Genomic DNA, 13,568 nt, shown 5'->3' on the forward strand with positions numbered 1-13,568 from the left:
GTTCATAGGCACGCACTGTTGGATAAGCTGGTACACAGCCTGTAAGTCATTCTAAAAATCCCCCTTTCTATATATAAAGAGTGGAATTCATTCGGTAAATTCTGTTACTCTAGAGAATCCTAATACACTTTTTTAAATGTGATTTTTTGTTTTACTGGTTTGCTGGGTGAAAAAGAGAATATGATCAAAATATATCGTATGAAAAAACTTAAAACTTGAAAGAGGGGTAGGGAATCTAATAATGAATTTCTCCATTGCAAAATTATTCCTTTCAAGATATCCAACAAGATTTTCCTTTCCTCTGAAATTCTTGGCATCGGAAAAAGTCGACAAATAGGTCCATCAGGTTTTGGTTTTGTTTTTTTGGTTTTTTGTTTTTGGTTTTTTGGTTTTTTGGTTTTTCGAGACAGGGTTTCTCTGTGTAGCCAGGCTGTCCTGGAACTCACTCCGTAGACCAGGCTGGCCTCGGACTCAGAACTCAGAAATCCACCTGCCTCTGCCTCCCAAGTGCTAGGATTAAAGGCGTGCGCCACCACTGCCCGGCAGGTTTTTATTTTTTAAGTGAGGAGGGTTGTAATAATAGTTCCATGGCAAAACATGTGCTCGTTATGAGCAAGGCCGAGGGTTCATCCCCAGCGCCTCCATTCCTAAACCACTTGAACCAAAGCAATTAACATGGATGGTATTACTTACAAAAGAATTTTTTCTTTTAGTTTTATATCTTTTTGCTTATTGTCTTCTGGCTAGCAAGGCTTCTTGCCCATTGTTCGTGTGACTGATTTTGACCAATGAGCAGGGCAGTATGCGGCTTTAAAAAAAAGTTACGGAAGATCCATCGCCCTCTTCTGGATTCCTCTGACTCTGCACCCATGCATGCACGGACCCCACCACCACCACCACCACGCAAAACACTGAAGTTACAAAAACAACAAATTAGTGAGGGTTTTTTGTTTTGTTTTGTTTTTATGAATAAAGGGCAGAGTGTGCCAGCTGTGCGTTAAGAGCTAACTGGTGCGTTCTTGAATTTGCCAAGTCACTTCTTACGACTATTCGTAGATTAAAAATCTGTATGGTGGTACTATTTTGAATGGCTGGAACAGACAACACTACACAACAGGATTGCCTCTCCACCTGCACAGCTGCAAAGCTCTCACTCGCACATCCTCGGGCCGGTCTTGAAAAGGTTTCTCTTTCCACCTGAAGTGTGGAGTACAGAAGCCCGCCTTAGAACGCAGCTGCTGGCGGCTGATGTAATTGTTCTAAGTCACGCAGATGCTGTTACTGAATATAATGAAGACAAAAGTTGTCCCCTGTGCTGGTAGTTTGGGTGAACACCTTTTCCTCCTCAGACCTTGATTGCAAGCACTTCTGACTTGTGCCACCTCAGGGGCCTTAATGCGAGCGAGGAGTGCGCCCAGATGAGGGTCTGGTCCAGCTGAATCCAGGTCTTGGAAGGTTAACGCAAACGTGCAAAGAGCCACGGTTAAAGCGTCCCTGCGCTATTATTGCACCGTTTAAAAACCTCCGACAAATTTCAGTTCATTAAACTAGTTCTCCGTTATTCTAAACCCCTCCCGGCCCAGATGGTTTAGCAGGGGCGCCCAGGCGTCCAGACTCTGCGTCACCGCCCCCCTGGACGCTCCCAGACGCGCGAATTGAGCGCTGTATCTTTAAGGGGGAATCGGCAATTTCGGTCCAGGACAAAATGTCTGCGAGGAGCCCGGAGGCGAGGGGCGACCGTCGCGGCGTCCGGGTGAGCGTGGTTGGCTGGGGCTAGGCGGCGTAGCGTGGCAGGAGCGACTGCAGGGACACCCGGGGGCTGCAGTGGTCTCGAGGTTCCGCGGGGACGTCGGGGGATCGGAGAGACCGCGGGGTGGAGGGGTGCAGGGGAAGCCACGCAGGACCGCGGGGACTTCAGGAGCCCCTAGGCTGTGGGCTCCCGGGCTGCAGCCCCGGGTTCTGCGGGGGATGCCTGCCATCCCAGGCGTGGCGGAGGGGCCCAGCCTGTGGGCTTCCAGAGCCTTCTGGGGCGTCTCGGCTCTCTATGACTAACCAGCTCCGGGGGGATGGGAGAGAGGGAAAAAACTGTCCCCATAAAGTTGTCTTGGTGAAGATGACTTTGTGCCCAGCCTGTGGCTGTGTGCCCACCAGGGGCCTCTTGCACTCATTGTGACTTGGTTAAAGTTTCCCACCTGTGGGGGGTTGGGGGGGGGGGGGAGAAAACTGGTGTAAACCAGAATCCCCTCCTCCACTAGACACAAACAAAAGAGTTCCCGATCCTTTCCCAGCACACTGGTGCCTCTGGTTGTGCAAGCCTTCTGTGGCCTGCTCAAAGCTTTACTAAAAAGAACGGGAAGGGTTTCTCTTCATTAGAAAAAAAAAAGTACCTGCCACTGCTGAGCTCCAAAGAAGTGTTTAGAACAGCTGTTGAATAATTAGTTTCGTGAGTTGAGATAATTAGGTGGTGTCCCTGAATTTTTTTTTTTAAGACGGTCTCACTGTTTCCTTGGGTGACCAGGGACTCGCCTGTGTAGACCCCTTGATCTCTAAAATAGTTCAAGGCAAGTGACCAAAAAAAAGCATAGGAAATTTTGGTTTCTAAAAGTGTTTTTAAAGAATTCATACCAGGTAATTCTCAACTTTAAAATATTTTTAAGTTTCAAAGTCCGTGTGTGTGTGTGTGTGTGTGTGTGTGTGTGTGTGTGTGTGTGTGTGTGTATGTGTATGTATGTGTACATATACATATATATCAATGCAGAGCTGAAAATAAGGTGCACTCTAGGGCATAGTGCATTACTTTTAAATGCATTAATAGTACTTTGGTGGCTTTTAGCTAATGGTAGAAATAGCTGAGAGTTCAGCTTAAAGCATTCAGGCAGTGTTTTTGCTTCACGAAATAGCTATGAGTCCAGTAGTTTTTGTTTTAACAGCCTATATAAAACCTTCATTCTGAATATTTTCACACTTTTTGTTTCTCAATACTTTGCAGTCATTTTTACTGACTTAAAATTTTTTCTTTATGTGAATGCTCCCACTCCCGCCCGGTGTGTGCATGTCCATGAGGATGCCTGTGGAAACCAGAATGTCAGATTCCACAGAGCTGGGGTTACAGGCAATTAGGAGGAGCAGCTGGACCCGGATTCTGGGAATGGAACTCAGGACATCTGGAAGAGCAGCCAGTGCTCATAACTACTGCGCCCCTCTACCAGCTTTTAATTTCATGTATGCCTCTAGGCTAATAATTATAGATTGATTTTTCTAGTTGTCTGGGTCTGTTTATGAATATGAATCCATGGCAGGGAACTAATAGTGAGCAGAACTGGGCAGGTCACAGGTGAGTGGATTATAGCTCCTTGGCACTGCAGCCATGAAGGCTAATTACTCAATTATGTTTGCTTTTATTTAAACGACTGTTGGATGAAGTAAGCGCAAGCACCGTTAGTGTTTCACATAACCTGTGAATTTCATAACTTCAGTTTTTCATGTTTGATCCAGGCTCAATCAGCACATCCCTGTTTATTACTTTGCCTGGCAAATCAAACTGAAGTTGGCCTTGACCACAGAAGCACAAACAGGACTGCACCTCACTTGTTTCCTTTTGAAAACATTTCCTGGTCCTTTAGCCTCCGGCCTACCCAGTTCTTTGTGTTCAGACATAAGCTCATGGGTGGTTTGTAGTGATTATATGCATGAAACAAAGCAAGGTAGGTCTGAAATAAAGGTGCTCATCAAAGCAGGAGCCTTTAGAGTGAATGGAAAATGGAGCCATGGTGCCCCTAGGGATGGCTGAAAAGGTTTATTGTAGATCTGAGGGAGATCACAGCCAGAGGCAGCCAGAAGACCCAAATTGAAGGGATCCCTGAAAGAGGAGCGGGGAAGTGAGAGGCAAGAGGGGCTAAGAGCCAGGAGGACAAGAGGCCAAGAGACTGAGTAGCTAAAGTGGCTGAATTATAGAGTTATAGAGATCAGAAGGGAAGGCCAGCCCCTGGGCTGGAGGGTTTAGGGTAAGGTGCCAGGTACCAAGAGTAACCAGGACTGCTAACAGGTGTTGGGGAAGCTGGTGGGGATTAGCAGCCATGGTCTTTGTTAAATAGGCCACCTCAGCCATTTGTCCTGACTTTGAGACAGAACAGTTCTCTTTTTCTTTTCTTTCTCCATTTATAGGGCAGGAGCTCAGTAGTAGAGCACTTGTCTGTGTGAGATAATTGGTGCCTAGCCTGTGTGAGATAGTGTGCGTGCGTGCATATGCGTGCACACACAAACACACACACACACACACAAACAAACCAACAAAAGAATTAATAGAGATAGCACATCTGCTTGTCTTATGATAAATTTTAGTTATACATATATTCACATATATTGTACATATATTCATGTATACATATATAGTCATACGTATTCATGTATAAGACCATAGTTACAGGTTTAAGAGTTTCGCCTTTTTGTATGTGAGTGCCCATGTGTGTAGAGGTCAGGACAATCTCCGCACGCCATGTGAGTCCCGGCGTTCAAACTCTGGTCATCAGGCTTGGTGACCCTGCCTTTCTTTACCTGCTGAGCCATCTTGATGGCTCCCTACTTCCAGGTTTTAATGGATCCCTTCAGCCTGTGTTGGTATTTGGGGAAGTCCTACTGAGGAATCTGGCTTTAACTTTGATAGGTTACTAGTAAATTTCTTCAAGATGGACGCAAATGTGGGACGATCCGTGGGAGTCTTTATCTGCCGCAGACGCAGGCTTACCACTCCTTCCAGATGGTAGAGACCCCAAGTGAAGTCCCACCACGGGAAGGTTTAGAAGTAAGGTGCCAAAGTGGTGGTCTTCCCTTGTCATGAAAGCTTGTGATTAGCTTTTTCACCCAGCACATTTCTTCCCTCTGAAAATGGACTCAAAATTGTCCATTACTAAGTTGATTTTTATCCTAGCAGTACTTTAAGTAACTTGAATGTGTTTAATTTTAAAACAGGAATATACAAGCAAAGTAGAACTCTTTTTGAAGCAGAGCGCTGGCCTGCTTTTAACTGAGGGTATGGGAGTTACTACTGGAAATACTGTTCCCTCCCAGCTCCTGGGTGGCGAGGCTTTGAAGGCAGAGTCTGCACTGCTCTTCTCAGCTGGTCAGCAGCAGCAGGCCCTTGTGGAACCCCGAGCAGGTGCGCGGGCAACATCTATTTGGATGAGAGTTGGGTGGAGTAAAGGCATAAGCCAAAGAATCACCTGTTGGCACCTTTGTGCCAAGTTTTAAAAATGTCTAAGGAAAAGAATGAAAGGACTTGTCCTTCATTTTCCCTGTTAGCTACACATGTAATAATGGTCATGCAGTGTTATCTGGTGCTTATTAAGGGAGATGTGCCCAGCCTGGGCTGGCCCACCTTCCCATAGTTCCTGGACCTGAGTGGTGAGCAGTCTCTTTCTATGTGAAGGTCCATATAGGAAGTGAAAATCAGTCTGAGGGGCGATGGCTGTGGGTCTCTGATCCTTTCTGATTTGCTTTGGGCATTGTGAATCTCTTGGGATTCCATCTTGGATGTCTGCCAGGAATGCCACAGTGCTCCTCGGCCACTACAGTCTCAGTGCTGGTGCACCTGAGCAGGAGGTGCCAGTCACTCCTCTATCGTACATCTGCATGGCTCTGGGAAGCCAGGCAGCCCCTTAGAAATACAACATCTTAATTCTGGGAGATGTCCCTATGGCAAATGCAGCCGGGCATCTGCTCTGTCTGCACAAGAACAGATTGAGCTCCTTCCCCTCCCGTCGCATCCTCTGCTTCTTGTGGGCACAGAATCTCCTGCTTGAGCAAGGCACAGGGGAACCAGTCTACACATATGGACCCTACAGGTTCATGCCCTCCCTTCAGATGGCAACCCCTGTGCATGTGGATCTCCCAGGTGTCTCAGCAAAGGCCTTTCCCTTGGGACTGTCCTCCTCCAGCCCTCCTTAAGGTCTGTTCCCACCTGAACGCATAGCTGAGATGCTAAGGGTTGTTTGTTAAAAGTTGCTTTTTTTATTTACATCTAGATCTTGCCACGTACACTGTGGTAAGGCGTAGGCACAGCGCCCATATGCTTTCTTGGAGGTTTTCTTTGGCTTTTTTGTTTAATACTTCCCTCCCTCCACCTCTCCATCACCTTACACCTCAGCTGTTGTGTCTCTTTACTTTCTTGGCCTGAATCTGTGCAGATGGCTCTGTATAGGAGTTTTGGACACTATGTAAGTGGTAGATATTCGGTAGAAGCTGTATTTTGAGTTTTGACATGTGATCTGGCTAGCAACACCCAGCACGGGCAGCTGGGCAGAAATGTCCAGCGGCAGCTCTTAGGAGCCTTGCAGTCAGGAGAGGAAACAGCTGATGCTCCTTAATGCACTGGAGTGCTCAGCCATGGTGCTTGGGAAGCTAACTGTATTAAAGCCATTTCTACTTGCAGTGTTTTCTGTGTCTGGTGGGTTCATTAGGATGTAACTACAGCATGGTTAAAGAACATCTATACAACACTATAGAAATCTGGCATTCTCTAAAAATGATGGGATTTTATACACACTTCACAACATGCCTCCCCACCCCACCCCCCAGAACACCTGGCAGATTTCCCATGCATTTAATGACTGCATAATATTCTCTGTTGTAAACAGACATTATATATACAGATATAGTTCCCATTCTAAATATGATGAAATATCCTACCACATATGACTTAATATAGTGTACCTTTAGTTCTACAGAATAAATATCCTACCTATTTTTAACTAATGTAGAAAGTTCCAGATGGCTTTCCTCAAAGTGCTCAGATCTTTGGTAGGAAGCGAGTGTGCCCTGTTTCTGCCCCCTTCCTAACTTTGAACGTTATGCCTGCCCACCTTGGTCAGGGTGGTGGTTGTAAAATGACACTTGCTTTTGCCCCACCCCCACCCCCCATAGCAGTTCCCTGAGCAGAGCTGCCTTTCCAGACATTTGAATTGGCCCTGAGGTCAGTGGCCTACCCATGTTTCTTACTTAATTTCCTATTGGATCCCTTGCTTTTTAAAAATCCGGCTGTGAGAACTCTTGGTGTGCTCCGTTGTGCTGAGCAGTTCCAAAGCTAGATGGATGAACCTGGCCTTTCTGCTGCACTCCAGGTAAAGCAGAAATGGGCTCAGGCTGTATTCCAGGACTGGACAGGTGCACAGGATGGGGTTCCACTCTGATATAAAGTCATATCCCCGGGAGCCGGGATGCAGCCCGCTATGGAGGACTGAAAAGGTGGAGCAGTTCCATACCATGCTGCCTTCCATTGGTTAAGGCCTCCGACAATAAAGGGCTGTCCAGGCAAAGAATGTCCTCTCCACTGCCTTGGAGGGGCAGTACTGAGCTGGCCAGCCCACATTGTAGTGTTACTTGTCCTCCTCTCAGGTGAGGAGCACGGTGAAGAACCCTTGTTCTCCCGCAGTGCCCGCCTTAACTTCCAGCAGACCGCACATGTGGCTGGTACTCTCTCAGCATCCCAGAATTTACAGGAAGCCCAGCTTGCAGTTCACAAGGGGTATAAAAAGCTTGACAGTGATGGTTCACCCCTGGCATTGTTAGAGGTGCATAAGCAATGGGGACTCTGAACCCTCCACACGGGTGGAAAAACAACAAAACAAAACAAAACAACAAAAAAGGCAAGCCTGTCAAAATGGCGATATGCAGTTTTCCTAGCACCACTTGTGAAAGAGGCTATCTCTTTTTCAGTGTAACATACAGCAGTTTTGTCAAAGATTGGGTGGCTATAGCTTGTGGGTTTGCTCTGTCAGTCCTCGAGTCTGTCCACTGCTCTACAGACCTGTCTGTGGTACGCCTGCGCTGTCTTGTTTCTATGGCTCTGTAGTTTAGGCCAGTGCTTCCAGTTTTGCTCATTTGCTTTGCATTAACTTGACTGTTAAGAGTCTTTTGTGTCCATATGAATGTTGGGTGTTTATTCTCTAAGTTCTTGGAGGTAATTGCATGGACTGTGTAGATAACTTTTGATAACATAGCCATTTCTATTGTATTTAATTCTCCTAAGCCATGACACAGGCTCTCCTTATCTTCCAGTGTCTACTTCAAGTTTTTTCAGGATTTTAGTTTTTATATTAATAGAGGTCATTCACCTTAGGCTTTGTGGTTTTTGTTTTGTTTTTATTTTTGTTTTGGTATTGAGAATGAGATTTTCCCCCCTGACTTTTTTTTGTCTGTTTTTGTTTTTGTTTTTCGAGACAGGGTTTCTCCGTATAGCCCTGGCTGTCCTGGAACTCGCTCTGTAGACCAGGCTGGCCTCAAACTCAAGAAATCCATCTGCCTCTGCCTCCCAAGTGCTGGGATTAAAGGCGTGCACCACCACTGCCTGGCTCCCCTTGACTTTTTTTCTTGGCAATTTTGTTATTAGTATTTAGAAAAGCTACTGATCTGGGATGCTGAGTTTGTTTCCTGTTACTTTCTGTTTCTCTGGTGGTGGCCTAAGGGTGTTTTCAGGATCCTGTCATCTGCAAATACAAATAATTTCACTACTACTTTTCCTGTCTGTACACCCTTCCCCTCCACTCCTCCCCACACTAGCTAAGACACTGAGTACTCTACTGAACAAGAGCAGAGAATGGACACCCTGTCGAATTTAGAGAAAATGCTTTCAGCTTTTCCCCATTATGTATATAACATTGGCTACTATTTTGCCCATAAATAGCAAGAATGATTTAACATAAAAACTTAGTAAATGTAAGTGTACATAAATAGACTTAAAGTCAACCACATGATCATTTCAACAGGTACAGGAAAGACCTTCGAGAAAGTTCAATATCCCTTTACCACAAAAGCCTTGAAGAAATGAGGAATAAATAGAGCATACCTCAGTACCTGTTGCAGTCAGGGATATTTATTGGTCTATAGTCTAGTTTCTCTCGTGTCCATGTCCTGTTTTGGCATAGAGATAATGCTGGCTTTATAGAGAGTTTAATAGTGTTGCCTTTTTTGTTTTATGGAATGGTTCTGAGGCATGTGTGTATTAGTTTCTTTTACATGTTTGGTAGAATTCAGCAGTGACCCCACCCTCCTTTGTTGGGAGACTTAATGAATGCTATTGACTGTTTCAGAACTGTTTAAATTGTTCATCTCCTCTAGCTTTTAAGTTTGGTAGGTCATGACAACTGGGAATTTATTCTTTCCTTCTAGATTTTATAGTACTTTGGAAAACATTTTAAATACTTGCTAATCTCACAGGGTTAGTTAGCCTTTGATGTAGCATCCTTCAGTTCATCTCTAGGTTTATAAACTGGAATATTATCTCCTTATTTTGGTTAGATTGGCTAGAGGGTTTTCAATCTTTTTTTTTTTTTTTTTGCTGCAATCACACAAGGTTTATTGGGGATACCAGTACTGGGGTTGATCTCGTGACCTTGCCAGTCAGAGGAGTTCAACCAGGTTTTCAATTTTTTTTTTCTCTTCAAAGAACTTGTTTTTTTATATTACTCATTTAGCCACATTTCATTAATTGCTGGCCCTGTCATAACTTCCTGCCATCCACTCCTTAAGCATTTAACTTGTTCTTTCTGTTAGACCTGGGGTGCGTCACTGGTCCATTTATTGGGACCTGTCTGGGTTGTTAATGTAAGCATGCATAGCCATAAACTTTCCTCTTCGGGCTGCCGAGGCTGCTTCTGGTGAGTTTTGCTTTCATATTCACTTGGTTCTAGGAATTTTTAAATTTCCCCCGAGTTTTTCAAGATTCACTGTTCTTTTTGAAAATGTGTGGTCTAATTTCTAAATGTCCGGGTAGTTTCTGTAGTTTCTCTTGCTGTTTTCTAGATCTACATCACTATGATCTGTTGATTCTTTTGTATTACGGTTCCATGGGCTACTGAAAAGAACTCATAGCCCATGTCTTTTGGGTGGATATTCTGCATGTATCTATAATTTACAGTATAGTTTAACTCTGAAATTCCTTTGATCTTCAGTTTGGATGTTCTGTCTGGACATGGGAAATGGGTATTGGAAGCACCCACTATTGTCATTTCTGGCCTTTTATGCCCATTATTTGTTTTGTAAAATTGGGAACCCAAATCTCTCTCCCTATATACATGCATATGTGCATACACATCATGTACATATACAGATGTTATATTTCCTGGTCTTTGTCTTCAGCTTTATTGTTTTAACAGATTCTGTAATTGTACAGTCTCTGCTGCTCCTCACTCGACCTGGCAGAATGAGCAGTCCCTGACCAGCTCACTGAGCTTGGTCATGATGCTTCCAGAGAGAAAGTCATTAGAGTTCAGCAAGTCTTGAGTGTTCAGTTTTAACTTTCAGAGTTTGTCTAGATCCACACATCTGGTCCATTTCCAACTTGTTCCAATTTTTCCAAATGCCATCTTTGTACAGTTTTTTTTTTTTGGATGGAGGGGCAGGGAGTTGTGTGGGTGAGTTGTCTTAGTCATTGGGCCCGTGTGATGGCTCAGCAGGTAAAGTGCTCAACATGCGAGCCTGGCAACTTAATCCCCAGATCCCATGTAAAGATGGAAGGGGAGCGCACCAGTCCCACAGGTGGGCTGTCCGCTCTCAGCACCCGTGCTGTGATGACTACACACATATCCAGGACTTAGTGATCACACTCGGGACACTGTTTTTTGGGTCCCCCTTGTGTAGATACTTTAGATAAAGACTACACAATTAGATTTCTTTCCCAGTCCCATAACTAGAAGTGTCAAACTTTCTATCTTCTAAGTATGAGAGAGGCCATTAGTTAGGATGAGCAATAAAGACTATTTGCCTATGTGTTGGATACCTAGAAAGTGTTCGGGAATAGAGGATCCTAGATGGCATTCACTAGTCACTTTCCTGCTAACCAAGGCTGTTCTATGGCATTTCTTGTGGGTCTTGTGTGTCCTACAAACTCCAAGATCATTCCGAGTTATCCTGTACACATCTTTCTACTTTGGAACCTAGGTTGGTCCAGAACCTCCAGCCAATAACCAGGACCTCAAGGTCATTGAGAGAGACCTGGCCTACCATCTAATTTAAAAGCACAAGTTTAAGGCACTGCTTTACATCTGCCTAGTTCCTAAAATGTGCATACTTCGAAAGCTGATACTTTCCTGTATTGCCAGTTTTCTTATAAGTACATTGTTATAATCGCCACTCCTAATATGTGGTGTTTGGGATCAAATCTAGTCACTTGTGCATGCTGGGCAAGTATGCTACCAAGCTACATCTCCAGCATTTAGCTCAGTTTCTTGATACCCATGGTATACACGGAGAAACTTGTTTGGAAGAGAACTCCTAGTGCGAAAAGGACTAGACATTTCTAACGTTTTCCTAGACATTGACATTTAATGCTGAGTATTAAGGAGGGGAGGAAAAAACATATCCACAAGGTTTGTAGAATAAATGGTAGTTTCCCTCAGGTAATGTTTATAGGATCTGTGTGTATAATAATGATTACTGTTATTCTCCCCTCCTCCATGCAGACACTGCAGAAGGAATGAAAAGTAAACAGACCCTGAAGACCACCATGGAAGGCAGCTGGAGGCCTGAGGACCCTGCAGAACAAGGCGGCCCCTGTCCAGCGCCTGTTGGATCATCATACTCCGAGGCCTGGGGCTACTTCCATCTGGCCCCGGCTCAGCCTAAGCACAGGATGCTGAGCGCCTGGGCCACCTGCCGACTGTGCGGGCAGCAAGTGGGCGGCCTCCCCAGCTTCCAGATGTGGACGCGGGCGCTGTGGCGGCACCTGAGTGATGTGCACTTCCGGGAGCTAAAGAAGAGCGCTGCTCCGAGCGCGCCTGCCACGTCCAGCCCGCCACCCGCCGCCACGTCTTGCCCGCCGCAGCCCAGCCCCGCCGTGGCCGTGGCCGCCGAGGGCGACTGGGCACGCCTGTTGGAGGAGATGGGTGCGCTGGCCGTGCGGGGCAGCCAGCGTGAGCTGGAGCTGGAGCGGCGCGAGGCAGCCCTAAAGCAGGCGGAACTCGAGCTGGAGCGCAAGCACCAGGTTCTGCAGCAGGAGGCCCGCTCCGTGGCGCAGGCGCGCCGCCAGCTACAGGTGGAGCGTGCAGAGCTGAGTGAGTGGATAAAGAAGCAGAGCCCCCATGTGAAGGCCAGTGCACATGTCCTGGCACCGCCCACTTCCCTGCCTCTACTCCCCAAGAAGGACCCTGACATCCTGGACGACGACGAGGACGACTATATGACCTACAACTTCGACGATGATGATGACGATGATGACGACTATAACGACTAGAACAGCGTGATGTAAACCTAACCATAAGCTGCAGATGCGGCAGCGCCCCCAAGTCCAGAAGCCTGATTCAGGTATACACAGGATGGTCCTCACGGCTACCTCCTTGCAGTTAGTGCCTTAGTCCTGAAGGCTTTTTAAGCCAGAAGGTTCTCTAAACACCAAAGACTCATCACATCACGAGCCTTTCAGGGGAAGAGGAGTAGTTATTTATCCAGGAACCCGCTCCACTCCCTCCCAGATGTATAATTTTGACCCAGCACCACTGTGTTCCAGAAAGGAACCTTGAGTATCACTGACTCCCTCCCTTCAGCATCTCTAGAACCCCACATCGGGCCAGTCCCAAAGAGACCCCTTTTTGTTCCTGTCCCTCATGTGGCATACCCAAGGCAATGAGCACCCTTTTACTTAAATCTGTTCCTGGATCAGGCCCAGCAACAGGTACATTCTCCCATTTTCTTGTCTTGCATCTTGATACTAGCAAGACATCTGTCATTCGGGAGAATAGTTTCTTACCCCACAGGTCCCCACAGACCTCCCCTTAAACCAAAAGAGAAACCAGAGGCCACGCCTCCCCACTGCCTTAGAGTTAACCCCTGTCACATTCCCTCCCTTTCTTCAGCCCAGTGCCTCGCAATGCCTCCTATCCCTGAAAGTCAAGAAGTCCTCGTTGCCCACCCTTACCACTTTGCATCCCACCATGTTTGTTGCATGTCTTATTGCATGCTAAGCTACCACCCAAAAGCCAAATATGGCTCCCCAGTCCTTGACGTTCTTTCTGAGGTCTCTCCTTTTGGAGGTGGAACATGCTCTCCTAACGTTTTTTTGTTTTGAGATAAAGCCTTCTTTTTTCTTTAAGGTAGATCAAATGTAAATGCCTTTTTGTGAAAAGTTTGGAAGGGCAATGTGACCATTATGTTTTATAATAACCAAGTACATTCTAGGACAAATCTCTGCATTTGATTTGGGAAAGAAAGGTTTCTATGACTGATATGAAATATAATACTAACAGGTTAATTTCAGGAAATATTTGTAGTTTTGCAACACCGGGGTTTTTTTTTTAAAATAAATTTTTATTTATATGCATTGGTGTTTTGCTTGCATGCATGTCTGTGTGGGTGTCAGATTTGGGAGCTACAAACAGTTGTGAGCTGACATGTAGGTGCTGGGAATTGAACCTGGGTCCTCTCAGAAGAAGCAGTCAGTGCTCCCAACTGCTGAGCCATCTTTCCAGCCCCATTTTTGTTTTGGGGTTTTCTTGTTTGATTTTTGCTCTAAAGCTTCTATTTTCCTGAGTGAGTTTGAAAATTAGAGTCCTCCTTAGCACTTGAGCAAAGGAAAGCAAGTA

The 13,568-nt window shown here is 45.7% G+C and overlaps 1 protein-coding gene and 1 non-coding gene across 2 annotated transcripts; both read left to right on the plus strand.

Annotated features, from left to right (window-relative positions):
• The first annotated feature begins 1,573 nt into the window (after positions 1–1,573).
• On the plus strand, positions 1,574–13,306 carry Zbed3 (zinc finger BED-type containing 3). The gene is made up of 2 exons (XM_031360368.1): positions 1,574–1,753; positions 11,454–13,306. The coding sequence occupies exon 2, from the start codon at positions 11,468–11,470 to the stop codon at positions 12,221–12,223; it is 756 nt and encodes a 251-aa protein (XP_031216228.1). The 5' UTR covers positions 1,574–1,753; positions 11,454–11,467; the 3' UTR covers positions 12,224–13,306.
• On the plus strand, positions 7,225–7,362 carry LOC116084031. The gene has a single exon (XR_004116001.1). It is a non-coding gene; the product is annotated as a small nucleolar RNA SNORA47 (small nucleolar RNA).
• Positions 13,307–13,568: the final 262 nt, after the last annotated feature.

Source organism: Mastomys coucha, unplaced genomic scaffold, assembly GCF_008632895.1.
Source record: "Mastomys coucha isolate ucsf_1 unplaced genomic scaffold, UCSF_Mcou_1 pScaffold8, whole genome shotgun sequence".
Classification (NCBI taxonomy): domain Eukaryota; kingdom Metazoa; phylum Chordata; class Mammalia; order Rodentia; family Muridae; genus Mastomys; species Mastomys coucha.

What these genes read in the sequence shown, in the direction of transcription:
- Zbed3 (XM_031360368.1), top strand. Translation starts at nt 11,468, where the DNA reads ATGAAAAGTAAACAGACCCTGAAGACCACCATGGAAGGCAGCTGGAGG.